Consider the following 13700-nt stretch of genomic DNA (forward strand, 5'->3'; position numbering starts at 1 on the left):
TTTTCTGGGCAGAAGCATTTATCAAGCGTTATAGTAAAAAATATATTTCAAAAGTTTGCAATTAGCGACATCCTTAATTAGGAACTTGATAAGACGTATTTATCTCCACCGGAATATAGCAAGCCACATGCATGTCTCGCGTACATTGCCAGAAGATATATTTTGAATGGATTAATATCAAGTACTTTTTTTAATTTTTAAAGATAGGGTTGTAGTTATAAACAGTCAAAATCATTAAGAAGAGAAGGGCAGTAAAACCATCAAAATTGCAGTGTCGGTCAGTGGCAAAAATGTCTCGCATTCAGAAAATCTTTGTTGCTGTTTTTCAAAGTTTTAGCCTGTTCGCCTTGGTCACATCACAAAGACTCGTTCACTCTCAAGTCTTTCGCAATCGTATGTTACCAACTAGTCGGTATACAAGGTCAACTCATAGCTGTTCGGTTCAATCGACTGACTGGTTGGAATGCATCTTACGTTGCTCCGAGGACAACAACTGTGTTTCATACCATTTTGATATGGTGAAAGGAATATGTGGATTGAATTCGTTTGGACTGTCGGCGAGCTTTGACAGCTGTGATAGTGAACGACTGGTTTATAGTGAAGGAGTTGTCTTCCAACAACTGAGGAAAGAGAAGGTATGTTTTTTTATTATTATTATTATCTTTTTCTTATTTTTGTACCCGCAAAATCTTGTTCACTCGTTATGTTTATTGGCCTAGTCACTGATGAATCGATTCCTGTGATGTCTAAATTGATATCGTCCGCTTAAAACAAGCCTGAGATTTCAGCTTTTATAATGAACTAGATATAGAGCTTATTTGAATGCATTGTTTTTAAACAATTTCAACATGTTATGGAAATATTTCCCTATTATTCTCTCAGTAAAATGTGAAGAAATGTTAAACGTAAAAAATTACAAACGTTTTCAGAGAGTAGCTCCTTCATCAGACGTGATTGTTAAATGATTACATTAACATTACTTATATCAAAGTATATGAAAGTAGGTAGACCCTGTAAGACCCATTTCAATAATGTAAAAAAGCCGTGCTTCAGTTCATGTGTTACATTTCCAACACGGGCCTTTATCTCTGATATCGACTTTGATAAAGTCTTAAGAGTCTTGTTTTCTAAGATGATTTTAACAACAATTATAAAAAACTTAAAGTAAAATAATATTTGAAGGATACTGTAATAGTGTAGTTCAAAAAGGAAAGAATGAAGTACAACCAAGAACTCATAACACCTCATAATATTAGTTGATACGAATGTAGATAAGAAATGACTTCTTTTTGAACACCTGTTCCTTAGAAAAAAGGTTTGAATAATGCTTAAAAAATTTTAAGATTTGTCTTGAAGTTCTAACTGTCTTTTTCCCCTCACTCGAGCCATAGTTAATATTAACTATGTTCGAGCTGAGGCAGAAACCGTCCCGAATAGACTAGAAAACGCTGCTAAAAAATATGAATTTGATAAAGAAATAAAGTAAAAAAAAACAAGGAAAACGTTGAAAATTAAAATAATAGTTTTATCATTTTGGGTTTCCTTTTTAAGATAAACTAATTATTTGGATTGAAAGGCGCACTAAAAACACGTCCTCACACCTTTATTGTGTTATCCCTCCAGGTGAAAAACAGGATTACATTGAATATAGGACATAGTCAAAACTAACCTAGAATCTGGGACCCGGGAGCGCGCGTGTTTTTGGCGCGAAAGTTCCCACAAGTTCACGAAAAAAGCATTTTGAGTATAAGTTATGGATAATCATAAATTTGCAAGGGACTTTTCTGTTATCTTTACATCTAACAATAAACCATTTCTCAAACTTTTTTTCTCGTTAAAAAGAATACATGAATTACAATCAGTGTTGTTTTTGTTTCCTTTTTAAAGTCGATGTTAGATTTCTTTCAGTTGGACTGGCTGATAATATCGGTTTTGACTGGTTACAACATGAGCAAAGCGAGTGAGATCGACGAGCTCCGAGACGGCTTAAAATAAAAATAAACAAAAATAAACAAAAAATAGACAAAAATAATGCAGTAGTGGTTGTAAATCTTTACATTTCGTACATTGATAGACCTTGTTTATTACTGATATTGCTTATAAATCTAAAACAAATACGCCAAGTCCTAGGCCATTCCTCCCGATATGTATAATGTGCCCCGCTTTCATTACTTTTTTCAGTGTCAGTCTTTTCAGTAGACTGGCCGGTCGCCTTATTCAAAAAGAATCATTTAAATGAAATATTTTGAAGACAACAAGAAAGGCCAAGTCCTAATATTTTGAGATCTTCTTGATTCTATTTTTGCTTTGCAAACATTTTCAATGACACTCTCAACGACATTCAAAGGACGACAGTTTTGCCCTTTGGCTACATTAGGATTCTATTGTAAAAACTGCGCTAAGACTTTTAAATATTTCCGAATTAACTGCACTTTTATATTAACGTTGCACTTTGTTTTAAAATCAATCAGTCAGAACACACATGATTTGTTTGTGTAATTGAATTCGTATTTTATTTATAGAATGAAAAAGTTTATGAATATTAATTATTTTACCGGTCACTGTGAACGTCGTTTAAAAAAAGTCTTTGCAAAATATCATAATATCTCATTTTATAGAATCAACTGAAATCCTCATTTTTATTGGATTTCATAATATTGATCTTCATCAAATATGACTTATCCTATGTTTGTTTGCTCATATAACTTATGTTTGTGTTAGGGATAAGACTGGGATAAAGAGTTGGGAGAATTCATTGAGAATATTTAAAAAAATGGCAGCTGTTTAGACCCTTATTTCATGAGTTTAGAACGTCAAAATAAAATGATGTCTAGACTTGTATATGTTTGAGCAAGCAAGTATGAATTACTTCATACTCTTTTGGTTTAAGATAATACAGAAATCGTAAAAGATTAGTACATATGTGGCAATCATAATGCATTAGTTATATGACATTTGAATTATGCATGAACATATACAACTTATACAGCGCTTTATATCCTCATATTAGACATACATGCAGGGGCGGATTCAATTTAGAATGGGGGCGACTATTAAAAAGTTTTTACCATGAATTCGAGGAGAAGGAGCCCGTGACTGTCAGCGTTACTAACGATATACTGAGAAATTTGAGCAAAAGGGAGGTGACTAGTCACCCCTTTTAACATCCCTGGATCCGCCCCTGACATGTGGCGAGACAGTAGTAGCAATAGTGCACTCGCCTAACATCTCTGGGGTCTTGGTTTCAATTCATGTACTCGATCAGTTAGTAGAATGGTCTTTATTCCTTAATGAAGGTGTTTTCTCTAGGTTCTCCAGTTTTCCGATCCTCCGTCCATGAACAAAACCGTTGATCGCTAAATTCCGTGTTTTGACTTTTGATTTGCACAGGTTTTTTGAGAGTTCGATGAAATTTAAAGGAAAGTTTTGAAGATTCGGTTGATGCAAATACACAAAAAGTTAATGATATTTCTGTTAGTTTATCCTTAATGAATGAAGAGCTCTAAGGTTTCTCAAAGTCAATTCTACTGATTATCTCTCATTAAATTGTTGTTTGATCAGTTGTAAGCTGTTGTATTTCCTTTGTTCTAAGCTGAATGCTTTTATCCGTCCAGGAAAATATTGGATTAAACGGAAATCTTTAAATTATAAAGCCAAACAAGAAAAGTATAGTATATTGTTTCCGATGCTGTGCCGCCATTTTGATTGGTCGAGATGTTTTTTTTTAATTTTAATTTTAATTTTAATTTTTGTTTTGTTTTGTTTTGTTTTGTTTTGTTTTTTGTTTTTGTTTTGTTTTCTGGTCCTTCGTAATGAAAAGCCATGCGCAAGCCATGCATTGTCAGATGCGTTTATAAACAGCCCATGGTTGAGAAATCTTGAATGTTTCGACCAACTAGCAAAGGGAAAGAGATTCCCAGACAGGAAACAAGAGTAACAACCCAATAAAACTTAATAGTGACATGTCTACAGCAAGTCTTTGATTTTGGCAAATCAATCAAATAAGAAAGAACAGTTGGTGTACTTTTTCCGAGTTATTTAGGGATATTAGGCCTTAAAAAATCGTAATCAAATTATTGTGACAATCACGATGGTCAATAGACAATTGTTGAGAATAGACATTTTGAAAAAATGAGGCTGAAACAATCATATTGATATCCGTATAATTTTCGATCCTTTTTCAAGACAATTCACTTTTCACTTCGATCAGTTCGTGCAAACATGTGCCGTACTAAATTCAAGAACTTAGATGTCAAAGATAATCTTGAGTGTTTGATATTAACATCCCTCTGGCCAATCTCACACTCTTTAATATGCACTTAATTTGTTTTTTGTTAAATTCTTCGTTTCCTTGGAGATGATGTGTAAAGAAAATAGACAGCTGATAACCAACGCTCGCCTTTCTAAAAGCCTTCCTTATCTTAGTAGTACAATTATAATAACCGTTTCAAATTTTTTTTTGCCTGATTTTGAAAACGATAGTCATGGCACCTGCATGGAGCCTGCTATATATAGTACGATTCAAATTCTTTCGTCGTTATCTTTATCCCTAAATTAAATTCGAAGTCATTGCGAATTCGCAGAGCAGCATTGAAGTCAAAACAAAAGCGGCTAACCGACATCTTCATTCTAAAAAAACACTAAAGAATAGAACTAAAGGATCTATAAAATCCATCTTTTTTTCCTTTCCCTATTCATACGATTTCAAAATGGCGGTTCCAAATTTGTTTAAAAGAGGGCTTTTCAAAATAGCTGCCTCGTAGAAAAAGGTCATGGTCACTAGATTGGCTTCACAAAGGGGAGTTTCAATGTCATTCTACTAAACGTAAAAACATGTTTGGCTTCACAGATCTCACAAGGGGGGGGGGGGGGGGGGGTTCAATGGAAGAATCCATGAAACCACCCCGCCTAGATCCGCTACTGTTTCGTGAAAGCATATTTGGATTTTTGGTCCCTAAAAACCTTCCAGGAAAGTGACACGCACTTATTTACATGACCATTATTTTCATTTTTTTCCGCCTTAAAATGATTACAAACCACCCACAGTGAACATTATCCGGCGCCCAACTCAATTCCCTAGTGACGCCTCCAAAAAAGAGAATTTGATAATCAGCGATAATTTCTGCTGATCTTATTACAGAATCAAGTGCAGTGTTTATCCGAGAAGACATGTGCGCCCGAACTAAATCAAGGTAAGCCCAGATAAACATAGTTTGCTTAAAAAAATTTCTCAAAACAACGCCACGACTAAAATTTCGATACCTTTAGTTTACGAGTTGAAAATTCATTCCCACTTGAATGCAGAACAGCATGCCAGCCAAGCGCCATTAAATGCTTTAGTTTTCTATTTTTATAACGGAAGAAAAAAACAAGAAAGAAAAAAAAATGTACGTCCACTTGAGTCTTAAGAGAATTGTTCTTAAGGTGACTGCCTACTTTTGGAAATTGATTTAAGCTTTTTTTAAAACTTCGATTTTCCGAATTGAAATTTAATGCTGATTCCAAATCTGGAAAGAAAAATAGGGTGTCCCGAGCTCGTTTTCGAGATAATCAGCATTTAATGGAAGCCTACGCACGAGCTTTTGGAGTAAAAATTGCGCCACTAGAAGTGATTAGAAAAAAATTAAGATGAATAAAATAATAGTTATTTGCAGACTATATGATTGCATAAATGAAGGCTAGTCAATCATTCTACAATAATACATGGATATTTTCGACAAAAAGACAGAGAGATACATTGATTTGTCATATTTTGTAGTTTCGGTGCTCTTAGAAAATCTCATAAAGTCGAACAAAAATCCCTACAAAAATCTATTTTTTCACGTGTTCCTGATTTAAACTTTTCCTAAAATGTTGATATAACCTAGATTTTTAGGAGTTTCTTCGAATGAGCTATCAAAAAACATAGAGTCCCGTGCAAAATATGAGGGTTTTGCCCTGTTGAAGCTCAAAACGCGTATGGTTCTTCAATAAAATCTTGTAGATTGTTCAGCGGTTTTTGAGCGCGCGCTCATCGTGGGCTCAATTCGAACGTTCAAAAGTAGGCAGCCACCTTAAGTGCACTACAGCACGCTAGCGCCTTGGAGTAATACTACTACTAATAATAATACCTTTATCTTATAATTCTATAAGATTCAACAACGCTTTACAGACTTTAAGCTTAAATTACAAAACAGTATTACATTAATAGATAAAAATAAGTAAATAATATATTCATAGAATAAACTGGTAATGATAATTAGCTAAGAGTACAATAGTTTATATTTCCCTTTCTTTTTTTTCAATATAAAAAGAAAATTCTGGAAAAGAAATACGAGAAGAACCGGCCATGCTGAAGAGGGGGTCGAATGTTTTTTGACGACTTTATATTTTATGAATTTATGAATATCCATACACGCCTATCATCTATCATCTATCATCTATCATCTATCATCTATCATCTATCATCTATCATCTATCATCTATCATCTATCATCTATCATCTATCATCTATCATCTATCATCTATCATCTATCATCTATCATCTATCATCTATCATCTATCATCTATCATCTATCATCTATCATCTATCATCTATCATCTATCATCTATCATCTATCATCTATCATCTATCATCTATCATCTATCATCTATCATCTATCATCTATCATCTATCATCTATCATCTATCATCTATCATCTATCATCTATCATCTATCATCTATCATCTATCATCTATCATCTATCATCTATCATCTATCATCTATCATCTATCATCTATCATCTATCATCTATCATCTATCATCTATCATCTATCATCTATCATCTATCATCTATCATCTATCATCTATCATCTATCATCTATCATCTATTATCTATTATCTATTATCTATTATCTATTATCTATTATCTTTCGTAGTTCCTAGTTGGTATATCATATACATTGATATAATTACGTATTTTCTACTTATACACCTATTTCAAAAACCCTTGTCGGTCGGAAATCTGAAATCTAAAACCAAGTAACACGCTACAGAATGAAATATATTCACAGCCAACAAACAACGTAGTTTCTTTTTAGATTGGAGTATGAAGCATGCCCTTTAAGTGAGAAATGTGATGTCTTGTATTTTAGCCAGAAAACGTAACAATACAAAAATTCAGTTTAGTTTCAGGTCGCCCATTTTAGTTATCCGACCGATAACGTTTTTTGAAATAAGTGTATATAAAAAGCAGGTCATAAGTTAACGTGTTATGAATGAAGCTCTATATCGCCAGAAGGCAAAAAGCCCCCAATTAACGGAAGCTAAACAAGGAAACGAGCAGACATTTAACAGCAGGAAAGTCGCCATTAAAGAATTCCCAGTGAAATTAGCCGAGATAATCCCATTCAAAAAATGATAAAATTTTACTTCGGGCTTATTCCTATCGATCTGAGAAGTAAATGATTTGATGGTTTTTGTTTTTCGTGTTTGAGTGGTCTAATAAGTCCAGATAATTGCTTGGCAGGGGGATGTTGTGATTAATCAATGAAAATAACACTCTTATGTCGTGAGGAGAAGGACAGAATTAGGCAAGACATAGTTCGGAGTGGAGTCAACATCGATACATGTAAACGATGGTTTGAAGGAAATTGTAGTTCTGTTCTAGTCCGGTCGCTTATGCGTTTTTCAGTGGTATCTCGCAAAGTAAAAGGATAAAACTAAAAATGTTTCACTGATGAAATTGAAGAAATAGAGAACGCGCGTGCGTGTACTGAGTACAACTATAAAGCAAGCAGGTGATTGATAGAACACCGGACGAAAGAAGTGTCAAGAGGAGCAAGACGTGTCAACTTCTGTGTTCTGCCAATCGGCAATACATTAGTTGCGGGATGGTAATGCGGAGTCATGATCGGTTACCGTTGGGGGCCACTTTTATGTTCTTTCAAAAAAAAACCTTCTGTTAGTTACAAACGGGAAAATAGAAAGCGCGCGTGCTAGCTGATTGTTCTCTCAAGCATTCGTCCTCAATCAGAGAGATACTAGTTAGGATAATTACTTTCTATTTATCCCAACTACTTTTTATTATCTATCTATTTATTTTTATGTTATTATACCTCACAAATAATCCTCCAATCCCATCTCCGTATTTTAGTCACGTGGCGATCCATTGTTTGGGTAGTACTGAGCCTATCGGACTGCAAATGAAATTATTGTTATGCCGGCATTATAGTAGTCTCCATATTTGTCCGATATGATTAAACACCTATAGGATTCTTCTTCGCGCATCATGGCAGACTTCAATATTCTGCCACAATAGTCCCCTTCACAGTTCCATGTGCCATTTTGAAAGGTAGCCGTCCGTGCCTTTGCATCGTAGCGAGACGAACGGTGAACTTGTACTAAAAGAGACATGCGAATGTTTATACAAGGTCTTAAAAACAGGTCTCTATCCTAACATTGCAAGCTCACCGTTCGTTTCGCTTCGATGCAAAGGCAAGGCTACCTTTCAAGATGGCGCAGGGAATTGTGGAGGGGACTATTGGTTCGGATGAATTCAATAAGTGCATAACTATTTTCCACAGCTGGGGGTGAATCTTGCAAAGCTCAGGTACTTCGAACCTCGTGTAAGGAGATCAGGGACAAAGGCGAATCACGTGGCGATGGTGAATATACAATCAAAACTCCTGAATCCACAGAGATCCTGGTTTATTGTGATATGACTACTGACGGTGGTGAGAAAAATTACATTGTTGTTTTAAATAAATTGTTCATAGTTTTTAGGGCCAGGTACCTTTTTTATTGCGGGTAAGGGAGTCGGGCTGCGGCTTTAGAGGTGAGCGTCTTTAGTAAAAAAATTGTTGAGGGTCAAACCTCTTTACAGTTTGACGAAACTGTTTCCTTGTTGACTTAATAGGAGGATCATATCCTTACTGAGTAAAATGGGGAGGATCATACCTAATGTTAAAAAGTTTATAGCAAACGCCCCCAGCCCTCCCCCTTCATTTAAAAGAAGCGTGCCCCCCTTAAAAGGTCGCAAAATAGCACTTTATCTTGCGTATCCGTCCTTTTTTTCAAAGTGAAATTCTCGTAAATTTCTAACTACGTCGTTCTGTTTATCTTTGAAAGCGTTTTACTAATTTAGTCAGAACACCAGACCGGGTTTTTTGGGTCTTCTGGTTTTCCCTACCTTCTCTCAAATGAACCCCAACTAATTCAAACTGGTTGGAGCTGTGCTCCAGGGTCATACATGGACTCAACTTACACACTTGCGTGGTCGGGATTGGAACGTGCGGCAGCTTACCACAAGCCTTGCATTGTAGAGAGGGGATGACGCCTAAGCAGCGTAGATCTAGACCACCCTTGCTACCAAAGATTGTTCGCTTTTCCCATTTTAACCAGCACAGCTTTAACCTGTTCCCGTCAGTGATGATATCTTATCTTTTAATCAGGTGGATGGACGCTGGTCAAGAAGACCGTTCTGACCAGCCAAACCCCTAACACCTTAATCGTTTTGTCAACAAATTGGCGAAGTATTTCACAGTATGACGATCCTAAACTGGTTATCCAGCCTGCAACATTAAAAGAGCTAAGAAATCGTCTGGGCTTCAATCAAATGCGGTGGTTTTGTTATAAGAAATCGGTTAATAGGAAAGTTCACATCATGACAAAGGCGACCGCCTCAGGAGACAGTGTTATCAGGTTAGTAGAACGGTAATGTTTTGGAGCGAACGAATTATTTAGCTATTTCAAAACGGATGTGGCATGTGGCATGTGGCATGTGGCATGTGGCATGTGGCATGTGGCATGTGGCATGTTTCAAAAGATAGAAGTACAAGCTGTTGTTTATGGAGCTGAAAGCCTGGTTTGAGTTACAAACAAAATGTTCGTTGATTGCCTAGTTTGTTCTGGATGAGATATAAGCAAAATCATGCACCTCTCGCTCTCTCTCGTTTTTTCAAAACAATTAAAAAAAACAACAAAAGATCCAGGCATTGCCATTTTACAAGTTAGGAGGAACGGTGAGGTTGGGAATCAAATTTTGTTCTGCTTTCAGAAAGGAGTAGAGACTTTTTAATCTAACGATAAATCATTGGCATAATAGCGGCATTTGCATCGTTCAATTGATCAATGTATCAAAAAAATCAAATTGTTTTACTAGATATTTTTCCGAGTCACCACCAGTGCCAGCAAAGGCTTGCATATCTTTCCAACTCCTACCAGACGACACATCCGAGCTTGCAAGAAACTGTGACGGATGGGGTGGCCCAGACAATTTTGACGAATGGGGAAGGCGTGACCGGAGTGGCGAGACGAGGGTGCAATATGATGTAATAAGATGGCAGAAGAATGGGATTACAGTGAATCATTTTAGTATGTATCCTGGTCGATACTTATGTGATGATGGTGCACTTAGTATAACATCTGTCAACGATACATGGGCTTACTATGTCAGATAATACAACAATATGTGATGATTATGCACTACATCTATCAAAGTACATGGGCTTATTATGTCAGATAACACAACAATATGTGATGATTATGCACTTAGAATAACAACTATCAAAGTACATGGGCTTACTATGTCAGATAATAAAACAATATGTGATGATTATGCACTACATCTATCAAAGTACATGGGCTTATTATGTCAGATAACACAACAATATGTGATGACTATGCACTTAGAATAACATCTATCAAAGTACATGGGCTTACTATTTCAGATAATACAACAATACGTGATGGTTATGCACTCAGAATACAGTAAAACCCGCGTATAAGAACCTAGGTTTTTTCAAGTTAGCCTAAACAGGTTCTTATATAAATGATATTTAGTGTTAAATTAGGCTAACTAGGTTCTTAATTAGGTTCTTAACTTTTGGTCAAGAAATAAAATAAAGTTTCATTTTAAGTTGGATTTTTTTATTCAATGAGGACATGTTCTTTACAGTAACCATGTACAGTTATAGTGTTTATAGCATTATTGTGTACAGACTGTGTTATAAATATATTTTTGAAAAGATTGATTCTATTTTTTTTTTCTTTTAAAAAAAAAAAAGAACCTGTTTTAGGATTTTAGCCTAACAGGTTCTTAAATTTTAGGTTCTTATACGCGGGTTTTTACTGCAACATCTATCAAAGTACATGTGCTTATTATGTTGGATAATACGTCCAACATTACTGATGGGACGTTTGCTGGGTGGCGGGGGAGAGGGGGGGGGGGGGGGGGGGAGGGAGGGGGGGAGGGGGGGGGGAAGGAGGGCTGGGTATTAAAATTATGAGCCTGGAAATAGGTAATAAATTGGAATTAAAAAGGTCTAGCTAGTTGCATTATATAGACTGAGGACTGAATATCTTACTTATGTGCGTGTGTGTATGGGAGGGGGGTAGGGGGGTCAAAATGATCTTCTTTTGCCAGTTAGATCAGTATCTAAATTTACATAAAATACTATTATAAATTAAATATTCAAAATATGTAATAATAAACTGGGGGAAAAACGCTAAATGTTACTCAGAATAACTAATAGGTAATGAAAATGAGTGACAAAACGATGTTATTAAATTTATATATTTATAGACGAGGTACAGGACAAGTAAAGAAAAAATAACATTCAATTATGAAGTAACTACTAAATAAATTTACAGAAAAGCTAAGATTCAAGATATAAAATTGCTTCTTTCTCATCTAACTATTGTATTACTGTCAAATATATCAACGCATTTTGTAAATAAAGTGTTTGAAAGTTCAGTAGTCTGTGTCAATCTTTCTCTCTATTAACTTTGCAGGATGCCATGTCACTGTTCTTCACATGTTGAAAATGATACATCGATTAAATTACGCTAGCCATTCCTCGAAATGCCTTAAAACTATTTAATAACGATATATCATGTGTACTGTTACCTTTTATTACTTACAGCAGATGTTTATGGAATGAGCGGTGTACTGTAGCACTGAATTGGTTTCCCATTTCGATATGTTTTTTGTTAGATACCCAATTTTTGAAATCGTGACAATGGTCAAAATCGAAATTTTAAGTCTTTGGTGCTGGCTCTCTATATACACCCCTTGCATTGATTTCCTACAGGAATTGTTCTGTCTCCCAGATCAATTCCTCTCGGGACTCGGTCTATAGTGAAGCTATGCAATAAAAATGTCTTGGACTTTGGACACTAAATAGTAGAGCTACAAACACCGTCCTCCAGATATTCCAACCTCTTTATGGGAAAATTAATACAAGTCATCCAGTTATAATCCAGGAAGCCAGAAAAAAATTAAGTTGGATGCAATTTTGCCATTCAGTTCAGACCACTTCTTTTCAATTCTGCCAAATTCTCTCCAAGAGAAATTGGACTTATATCTGAACATGTCAAAAAGCGTCTCATTTCAGGTTTACTCAGTCAGTGTAACTTCTGGAATTTTTCCATTTCAAGTTGAATTTTTTCCATAAATAAGTCGAGTAAATAAACTCATCACCGTAACTTTTATCAAAGACAATGGTGAGTCTTTCTTGATATTTTTCCTTCAGTCTGCGAAGTTCGTCTAATTTTTTCGGCTATAGCAAAGGTAGAATGCTCAGTGCAATGAATAAGATTATAGCAAGAGCTTCAATCACCACAGACATTGGCGAGTCTTTCTTCATTTTCCTTTTGATCTTCATTTTGAAGCAGGGAATAAAATCGGAGAAGTTAATACCCTCCAAGACTTAGGCTTACCAAACAATTAGCGTCAAGCCTTTGTTGTTTTTCAAACTTCAAACTTGATGTTGGAACTTCAGATGACAGTTTAGTGGTTGTCTACCAGTCAACGACAAAAAACAATTCAGAAACCCTAGTGCGAGCTAAAGGAAAACCCTTGTACCGTCCAAATATATAGGATTGAAGTTTGGCGTTTTATTCGATCATTTAATATGTATCATGGCTTTTTGCCATCAGAAAATGTCAATGATTACCACTAGAAACTCTCAGTTTGATTATGAATTATTTAGTATTGTCTTTAATTGAATGTTGTATTTCAGCTAATTAATCGGTTATCGGTCATATTTTATTCAACTCGGCATCACATCCGAATAGAAATAAAGGTGTATGGATGAAGTATGGACGAGATAGGGAAAAGCATTACAGCTTGGGATCCTTAGACTAATCAGTTTGGTGTTGTTTTTGGTATTTTACTGTCGATTTTATATTTGTTTTCAAAATGGAAACATGGACACTGCGAAGTAAACATAGCAAGCAAAATCCACAAAGGCACAAGATGATTGGCTGGCCGTTATGTTTTGAGCAGGTTGGCTCTTTATGTTTATAACCTTTTAATGGTTATTTTGTCTGGCAGGTGAAATTCAGCAAGTATACTAGTAATGTTTCCAATTTCAATTGGTGCACTTTTATCCACAACCAATTAAACACGACGCATTACCACTATATTTCAATATTAGTTCATACTATGGCTAGCGCGAAAAAGGTGAATTGCAATAGACTTTATTCTCAAGGTTGCGTGCGCATACAATTTGACAGGCCACAAAACTCAATAACGCAAATTCAGTAAAATCGAGAAGACAGTTTTATATTTATTTTTATATAAGAGGAGAATGAATTCTTATCGTAAAACGTTCATAGCAATGCATGGTAATACTCATCATAAAGTTCGTGTTCTGGTATCGTGGCCCGTCAAGTTCCTTAAATTTGGATGCGCAGGCAACCTTGAGAAAACGGTCTATTAAGAAATCAGCCTGAGACG

At 35.5% G+C, this 13700-nt stretch overlaps 1 protein-coding gene across 1 annotated transcript; it reads left to right on the top strand.

The window, feature by feature from the left end:
* Positions 1-212: 212 nt before the first annotated feature.
* On the top strand, positions 213-10951 carry LOC116302384 (uncharacterized). Its single transcript, XM_031711665.2, has 5 exons — positions 213-635; positions 5141-5192; positions 8545-8694; positions 9412-9661; positions 10122-10951. The coding sequence occupies exons 1-5, from the start codon at positions 291-293 to the stop codon at positions 10417-10419; spliced, it is 1095 nt and encodes a 364-aa protein (XP_031567525.2). The 5' UTR covers positions 213-290; the 3' UTR covers positions 10420-10951.
* Positions 10952-13700: the final 2749 nt, after the last annotated feature.

This window comes from Actinia tenebrosa, unplaced genomic scaffold (genome assembly GCF_029948245.1).
Source record: "Actinia tenebrosa isolate PJP-AT-01 unplaced genomic scaffold, QUT_ActTen_1.0 PGA_scaffold15__27_contigs__length_11533743, whole genome shotgun sequence".
Classification (NCBI taxonomy): Eukaryota; Metazoa; Cnidaria; class Anthozoa; order Actiniaria; family Actiniidae; genus Actinia; species Actinia tenebrosa.

Excerpts from the sequence above, each read along its gene's own strand:
- LOC116302384 (XM_031711665.2), top strand. The coding sequence starts at position 291 with ATGTCTCGCATTCAGAAAATCTTTGTTGCTGTTTTTCAAAGTTTTAGC. Across the intron at positions 5,193-8,544 it reads TGCGCCCGAACTAAATCAAG|CTGGGGGTGAATCTTGCAAA; the intron begins GTAAGCCCAGAT and ends TATTTTCCACAG. Across the intron at positions 8,695-9,411 it reads TGATATGACTACTGACGGTG|GTGGATGGACGCTGGTCAAG; the intron begins GTGAGAAAAATT and ends TCTTTTAATCAG.